The sequence below is a fragment of the Tupaia chinensis genome, unplaced genomic scaffold (genome assembly GCF_000334495.1).
Source record: "Tupaia chinensis unplaced genomic scaffold, TupChi_1.0 Scaffold000463_1, whole genome shotgun sequence".
NCBI lineage: Eukaryota > Metazoa > Chordata > Mammalia > Scandentia > Tupaiidae > Tupaia > Tupaia belangeri.
In genome coordinates this window covers 1,685,929-1,694,552 of record NW_006159972.1, presented here as the reverse complement: position 1 = coordinate 1,694,552, position 8,624 = coordinate 1,685,929, and the positions used below count along the sequence as shown (strand labels likewise).

General features: G+C 45.7%; 1 protein-coding gene across 5 annotated transcripts; it reads right to left on the bottom strand.

Annotated features, from left to right (window-relative positions):
- Nucleotides 1-287: 287 nt before the first annotated feature.
- Nucleotides 288-7,976, bottom strand: PDP2 (pyruvate dehydrogenase phosphatase catalytic subunit 2). Of its 5 annotated transcripts, none has more exons than XM_027774619.1 (2): nt 7,951-7,976; nt 288-5,481 (listed from the first exon to the last, which is right to left on the bottom strand). In XM_027774619.1, the coding sequence occupies exon 2, from the start codon at nt 5,424-5,426 to the stop codon at nt 3,834-3,836; it is 1,593 nt and encodes a 530-aa protein (XP_027630420.1). In that variant the 5' UTR covers nt 5,427-5,481; nt 7,951-7,976; the 3' UTR covers nt 288-3,833. The 5 variants fall into 5 exon arrangements, with proteins under 5 accessions (XP_027630420.1, XP_006155632.1, XP_014446051.1 ...); XM_006155570.3 differs by lacking the exon at nt 7,951-7,976 and adding an exon at nt 7,844-7,944; XM_014590565.2 differs by lacking the exon at nt 7,951-7,976 and adding an exon at nt 7,737-7,833.
- Between the last annotated feature and the right edge of the window lie 648 nt (nt 7,977-8,624).

Here is an 8,624-nt window from a genome sequence, read left to right as displayed (position 1 = left end):
CAGCAAGCTTTGGCACTGAGTGTGTGGAGACCCACACGACAAAAGCCTTCACTTCCTTTTCCTTCTTTTTAGGTCCCCATACATGGTTAACACTAAATGAGGACTTCCTGTATGGTCAGCAGCCACCGCAGGTATACAAAACACCATACTTCTCTTTTGAATGGACTCTTAAATAGCTTAAAACTTCTATGGCTAGATAATGGTGGTGAAACAAAGGTTAACGTAATCTAGTGTCCTAAGGATACTGAGAATACTAAAAAAAAAAAAAAGTATTCAAAAGAAACCAATTTCATTTTGCCTCTTTTATTTACAAGTTTTTCTTAAATATCTCTAACAGTTAGAAAATCAGTGGCAAATACAAACACTGGTAGACAGCTTAAAATACAAATGTCAGTAATGATTAAAGAACATGGTTAATAATTGTTCCAAGTAAATGCTTGATAAGAAATACTTTCCAGGAGGCAAGTTGAATGTCAGGTGCCCAAGGAGTAAGGGAAATTTTTTTGGTCTGCTCAGAAGATGGTTTCACAGAGTCCAAACTCACTTTCCACTCACATGATGCATGGTGGGTACGTCACAAGATGTCCCACCAGCCTTTATCTCCCCACTACGAGAGTACGTCAGGGCTTTTCCTGCCACGGAATCACATTTCAGAGACAAAGGAATCACTTTAAGATGAAACCCGGGATGGCTCAGTTCCAGGACATCCTGGTTTAACTTGGGAAGTTAAGGCTTCCCAAAAGCTGTCAAAGATAAGGTCAACAAATTCCAGTGAGACTCGAACTAAACTCAGTTTTTGGTTTTGGTTCTATACAATTATCTATACTCCTTTTTAACTCAAGTTTGAATTGCTTACATTTTACTTTTGCTTAAAAGTATCGACTTGATTGTGTCTAAAATGAACTTTACCCAGGGTGCCCAATACTAGAGGTGTTTTGGGCCAAATGTACTTCTGGGAAAAATAGGTTTATATATTAATATATGTCAATGTTTACATTTTCATTACAATAAATTAGTTTTAATGTTACAAATCACATCTCAGACGGATGACTCTAAATAACTCGATTTATACTATTATACATCATTTAAATTTAGAACTAAGACTATTCTCTCTAGCCATTTTGGTCAGTCACCAGGATCAATGGCTGTGTTATTTACATAGAAAACAGCTAACTAGATTATGCCAATATGATCAGTTTCTTCCCTAAAATGATAAATATGCAGTTTTAAGCACCAAAGCATACTTTCTTCAAAAATTACCTCCAAATATTAAACACGCAATCTTTCGTGTTTTAACTCATTTTACAAGTCTCCATACTGAGACCTTCATGTAAAGGGAATGATAGATGCTCTGGAAGACCTGGCAAGTACCACTAACCTCCTTTCAAATCCCAGTGTCCTAAAGCAGAAAGCAGCCTGTGTGCTTCGGGAAGGTCAATGACAGCAAAAATACAACAGAGAGACCAATGTGGTGTGGTTCAACCAGAAGGAGATGCTCCCTGGAGCACTTACAGGGAAGAGTTGACCGTCTGCAGTGGGAAAAAGGCAGACAACGAGCCAGCCTTTCTTCTCTCAATAGATCAACTAGAAGACAGGGAAATGTAATAAACTGAGAAAAAGCAGATCCTCCTGGAGACACTGGTGGGAGGTCTGTGTTCACTCAGCTGCTCCACAAGTTATTGGAGCAGATCCATTTATGAACCGTGCTAGACTCCAAGGGCACTCCAGGGTTCTGTTGGTATAAAGAACCAGACAGGCTCAGTTGGCGGCACAAGCCAACAAGTACACTATTAACCCGGCTGCTGGGAGCCACGTGGTCAGCTACAGATTCAGATCCTGAGTTGACCTGAAGGGGCTGGGGAAAGGGACTGCCGACCTTGTCAAGGAAGCCTCTCTCTCTCTCTCTGAAAAGAGAGAAAATAAACTTAACAACAACAAAACAATGACAACAACAAAGGACAAAGGGAATGTGAGACAAGTGGAGTCCTCAGTTCAAGCAACAAATCTTCGTGCTAGCAGAACGGTAGTGATTCACATTTTATTTTTGAGTTAAGATCTAAGAACTCAAAAAAAAAAAAATACTAATGGTTTCAAGAGAAAGCACCAAGCTTAAGCATTCAGAAGAGAATGTTTTAGATGAAGCTACATCAGAAGTTGCTCCACAGCATGTACAGAGAAATATCCCTTAGCTAGCAGGTACACATCCCAACACTTGACTAAACATCCAGTGGGACCTGGACAAAAATGAGGAAGCCAAACCTGGTTAGTTGATATTTTTTTTAGTGGGTGGCATCAAGGGATGAAATGAGGACAGGGATCAACTAATAAATATAGCTCAATTACACGGCAGAATTCTTCCTGATGTGGTACATGAAAATAAAACCGTTGGTTTTGTGGGACTATATTTGTGTTTCCACTTAGGGACATATTTCCTGTTGTTTAAGTGCCACAGCGACTCACGGGAGAATGAAATTCATCTCCAAAAATTATCCCCATGGTTTAATTTGAGTAAATCCAAAGACCCTGCAGCCTACAGAAACCACTACAAGTCACATTTTTCTCTCACTCCCATATTAAATATGCTCTAATTCCTAAGGAGTAGCAAAGGCGATGTATCCCACAGTCTAGAGGTAAGCATCCTATCCGGTAAGTCTCACTCCTCCCTTCTCCCTACTGCCTTCTCAGGATGCAGACAGGGAGCCTTAGCTAGTGACCGTTCTCCTTAAGACCTTAGTGTTTTCACCTCTCCAAATTCAGATTGAATCTCAAGTCCGCGATCTACTTAGTAAGCCTGTCCCGCCTAAATGCCTGCCCCAACTACCTTATGCAATCACATTTTCTCCATTCCTGCAACTGTCTGAAGAGGGAACGTGTGAGATTCTTTCAAGACAGCGTATTGCATAGTCAGTGTATTGCAGGGTGAGGGGTTTGTCGCAGTGGAGGTAGAAGGATTGTGTTAGGTGGAATAAACAGAAATGCTTGCGAGGTATAATCAGAAAGGTTAAATACCATTAATAACCCTCCAGAGGCTAAGCCAGGGAGGAAATTTTACTCATTCCAGAAAGACTAGAAGTTAAGGCTTAGATATAAGTCATCTCCTAGTATGGCTCAAAGGTTCAGGAGGTGGGGCTCAGTGGAGGGGACCGAAAGCTGCCCAAATAAATTCAGCTGATCCAGAGGTGAAAACCCTCCCATCCTCAGCTGAAAACCAAGACAAGTCATTTCAAGCATGCTTACAATAGGCCTGTTTGCAAGTTTGAGGATTCCATTAAAAAAAAAAAAAAACTAAAAACACAACGAGAATGTAGTATTACAAAATGTCTTCCAAGTATACGCACAAAAAGTTAGGATATTGCATAGAAAAGCGTCCTGTAGTGAGCTTTGTAAACCTAGACTTTAGTAACTTATGAAAAGACACAAAAACAAATAAAATCTCTCCATACTCTGGAAGTCCATCATTGTGAATTCAGGAGAATTATCAAATGTATAGATTTTGCAGCAAGATCTTCAGAGCTCTGTACTCTTAGAATCGTGATGAAATCTATCCTTTAAAGGCTCAGGGTGGCATAGTTGAACACATTTTTATAAAAGGCTACGTGAGCTCAAACCAAACTTTAAGCTTTGCCTTCTCTACATAGAAGAGTTGATCAAAACACTCAAGGACATGAAATCACTGCTATTGTTTTTAAACTTAGGCTGCATTAGTCAATTACTTAGCAAACTATCAATACATCTGCCAGTCCTTTTAAAAGTAAGGTTTAAATAGCTTAAAAGTAAGTGAAGATAATTTAAAAGAGCATTTATGTTAACTTTGGCACTAGGATGGGACACTCCTAACCCCCCCTGTAATAGGCATCAATGGAGTCTGAGTTAAAATACACCACGGTGACAGTGATATCATCCCGGTACATTCTCGCCAAGTCCTCTGGCAATGTCAGCATCGCTGCCAGCCGCTCTGGCTCCATCTCCCCATATTCGTTGCTCCCGATGGCATATCGAATCAGACGTGTGGCTGCGTTTTGGTCGGCCTCATGCAGCCTGTTGGCTTTCCTCTGGAGCAGCAGGCTCTGCATGAGCCCCAGGTTGGTAGGTCTCGGGGCCAGGTCTGGCTTGTGCCGACCTGCCTCAGCCAGATGCCCCACCACCAACCTCACCACATCCTCATTGCCCAGCATGTCCCACAGACCATCTGAGGCCAGTACAAGGAATTTATCCTGGGGCCTCAGCCTGTGGTATGTGACCTCAGGCTTGGCAGTCAGGTATGGTGGAGTATAGTAGTGTGGAGGGGTGAACTGGTAAATATTGAGGGCCTCGGTATCAAAGCCCCTCTCTAGGATGCTGCGTTGTAGCTCCTTACTCCACTTCAGCTGAACATCCCCGAAGGCCCTGCAGGGCATGAGGACACCCAGCAGCCTGTCGTCTATGATGATGGTCCTGTCCTCTGACTCAGGGTGTTCCCTCTTTAGGCGGGACAGCTCGGCCTGGTTCCAGGCATTGTGGTCACGGGTGAGGGGCAGACAAGACCACATGCCATTGTCTTCCTGGACACCAAGGATGGCCCGGCAGTCACCAGCATTTGCTACGTGTAAGTGAACTCCATCGACATGGGCCATGCAAGCTGTTGCCCCAGAGAATGCAACCTGGAGTGACAGGTTCCTTGTCACTTCATCTTCCAGGGGGGCCTGGATTTCCAATGAGATGTCAGAATCCAGTCTCTGGAAGGAGTACATTAACGCTTCCTCGATGCTCAGTCCCATTTCCATGTGCAGGTCCAGCAGTTCCTGCCAATAGACACGGAGGTGGTCATAATGAACAGATGTGACATCCTTGTAGATACTGTCCCCTGGGTGCTTGAGCCATTGCAGGATGGGCAGCAAGGGCTTCATGCTTTCCATGGCTCCCTCCAACTGCTCCAGGGTCTGGTGGGACATCAGGGACACTGCCACATAGTAGAAGAGCCTCTCACTCACTGCTTGTGCACATGCATGACCGCCGTGCCCATCGAAGATGCCAAACATCAGTCCACTGGTCTGCAGGCAGGAGGCTACACCTCGCCGGTCCTCCACTGGGGAATTGGCAGCCAACTGGTTGCTCTCAAACCGCAACACTGAATTTGGGACTCCACTGTCAAAGTTAAGGATCTTGTGGGTTGACTCACCTGCTCGAAGCACTTCATTTACCTGCTCAGGGCTGAACTGCAAGTGGAAATCATCTTCCTCCGTCGATGTGTGTCTGTAGGCTTTCCAGAGAGTGAAACCACCACTTGGGCAACTGTGTTTTAGGGTAGGTGGTGTCTGGGAAAAGAGCCTCCATTTTGACTTGTTCCTATTTGAAACACACCTTGAGTATAAACGTTTGCCCCCTTGTAATGTGGCAATGCTGTTTCTTGCAGAATTTAAGATCCAGTAGGACACAGTACTTGACATTCTGAAACTATAGCAGCAAGGGTGTTCCTTTAGCAAAAGGAGAGTTTTTTAAAACCTGAAAGTTAAAGAGTTTGTGAAAATTTCAAATAAGTTCTTAAAAACTTAACTTTTAAAAACATTTGATTTGCTAATATCTTGAACAAAAATTAATTGATTTAAAAGGTTAACTATTTTAAGAATTGACTAAACTTGGGCCAGCAGGTGGCGTGGTGGTTAAGGGCGCTGGACTCCCACATGGCTGACTGTGGTTCGAGTCCTGGATCTGGTGACTTGCTTCCTCATACTCTCTCTCTCTATGTCCTTCTCTGGTCAAATAGAAATGAACGAATGAATAAATAAATAAATAAAGTTAAATAGAATAATTCTTTTAAAAAATAATTGACTCAACCCAAATACTAAGTAAGTCTCCCTACTCTGCATTCTAACACATAAACACATTTTCAGAAAATTTGCAAAACAGGCTTTTATACACGAGCTTTTACAAAGCCAGTGAGTGCTTCACTCCCTCCTACCATCTGACCTAGGAACCCACTTCTTTTTCCACATCTTCTCAAATCTTCTCTTGCTAGAGCCTCGTATTTGGCTCCCATCTTGATATTCTCCCCTGTGGACTGTAAGCTTCATTTAAATATCTACTTTTTTCACTAGTTTATGAATCCCCCAAATTCAGAAACTGGGAATTCAGCCACCTTACCAGTGGCTCTCCAGTGCCAGCCCTATACCTGGTACACAACAAGTCCTCAACTATTGGCTAACTGTGGCATTTTCAAAGGCCCAGTAACACCCTCGATGTGACACCAGCCAGCTAGCATTAGCCACATGGCTTCCCTAGTCATTTGATAGGAAGGAGTAATACAAGTCTCATAGGTTTGTGAAGATTTAATGATGCATAACCCTTCTGCTCAAAATAAATAAATAAATAAAAAGGGGGGGTGTCTTTATTTAAAAAATTATTTCTTTTAGAGGTTTTTGCTATAGGGCAAGTACGCTCGCCGGAAAGACAGAGAGGGACAGAGAGACAGAAAGGGAGAAATCACCCCCCAAGGGGGATGGCCACGCACCGGCAATCCCTTCTCCTCTATTCTCCCCTTGGGATTTTGGGCACGCACTCACACGGGCCCAGCGTGAGTTTAAGCCAGCGGGTCTGGGACTCAAACCGCAGTAGACTACATGGGAGTCCAGCGACATAGCCATTACGCTAACTGCTGATCCCTGGGGTCATTACTATTTTTATCATCAGATGTAGATTCTTCTAGTCATTCTGTAGACATTTTCATGTAATTATAGCCATAACTTTGAATCTGGCTTTCCCAAAAAGTGAGTTCAATATTACATTTAATAGCTATGTTTATGCTTCAGCATAAACAATCATAATTTACTCAAACTATTTTATACTGCTGAGGATTCAGACATTTCCACTAACTTTCTACTCATGGAACACCAAAATGCATTGCCTTATGCTACCTTTTCCCCACTTAGGGTTTATCCTACTTCTCCAACAGGAATCAGTAGGTCAAAGGGTGTAGGCTCATCTTGCCAAACTGATTTCCAAAAACCTCACATCTGCCTCCCCAAGGGAATAATGGAAACAGTTTCCTAGTACCTTTACCAGCTTCTGATGGTATTTTTCCTTGGACAAAAAAAGCTGCCCTACTATAATGAGCTTTTCTCAGATGACCGGAGACGAGGAGCGTTTCCCACGTGTTTTCGGATTTCGTTCAAGAATCCTGCCCTCCCCAGCTCTGCCTGTCGGGATCACTGAAGGCCGCCCCCTTCACCACCACTGGCAGCCCAACCCTCAGAAGCTGGGGTAGGAGCTTTAGGTCTGGGAGCACCGAGAGCGCTGGACCCTCCCCGCCCAGCAGAGACCGCAGGCAGCAGTGCCTACCGCAAGGCTGTCCGCCGCAGCCGGGATCCAAACAATTTCGCGCAGCTAAATACTCTCAAGTTCAAATCTCTGACCATAGCCTGACGGACAAGTGCGCGGGTCCCGATTCCACCAAACTCGAGCTCCCTCCAGCCTTGGCGCGGCCACGTCCCACCTAGATGCTCCGATGCTCCCAAGATACCAGATTGGTGTCTCTGAGCCTCAACTTCCTAGCCTTTAAAATAAGGGTATTCGGTCATGACGCGGAGTTCGTAAGGGTGTTCGATGGGCCAAAGCAGCTAGTGCGGGTGCCCGGGTACGCAGCCAAGGGCTCTTGGCAATTCTGCTGGCCCACGTGGCGCGTGCGCGCGAGTGGGGTGACCGTGGCGGTGCGCCCAACTTGTCCCTCCCAGTCACGGGCCCGCCCCCTCACCTCACCTCACCTCCTTCCCCTCCCCATCACCTGAGCCGGTGTCGCGGGCCGGAAAGGGCCAGTTGCCAGCGATATGAGGAGGTGTCCACCTCTCTAGTCCATCCCTCCTTCCCCTCCCTCGGCCCCCTCGCTCTCTTGTCACCAGCTTGAGCCGCCACCACCCGGCCGGGCCTTCAGTTCCGCGCCTGCGCACAGTGCTGCAGCTGCCGCCACCCGAGCCTCACCTCCCCAAGTCTGGTTTAACAGAGACTCAGCTCCAGAAGGAAGCACCGCCTGCAAACTCTGATTGGTTTACCTTTGGAGGTGGGCCCTTGATGGACGGCGGCATTGCCCAATAACTGAAGAGAACGAGACGCAGACAGAGAGGCGGACCGGAGCGGGCAGCAATGCTCCTCTGCCCCCACTCCATGCCTTCCTCTAGCCTCAATTCTGGCAGTATTTGGCTGCGCCCCCATTCACGTGACCGTCTCGTTCTGCAAACTCCAAACCGAGCGACCTCTCCGATTCCTTACTATTGTTAAGAAGATCCCTGGTTTGCTCTCCATTTTTGTGTCTCTCACTCCAGACTCCTCTCCTAAGCCCACACCCTTACATTCAGCTACCTGGACACTTGCCCTTGGAGACCCCGTGGCTCCTCCAAGGAAACGTGCCTCGAATTCATCCTTCTGCCAAACCTTCTCTTCTCCTCCCCTAACCCAGCAAGAGCCCCACCATCTGCCCAGAGACCCAAGCTATCATCTTGACGTCTCTCTCCTTCACCACCACCCCCTTTTCAATGATCAATTCTACCTACTAAATATCTCTTCAATCGTCTATTTGCCTCCAGCTCTTCCAACAACCCTCTATTCCAAGTCCCTCAGTGTGTCTCTCCACCTCTACCTTTGGCCTGGCCCTAACC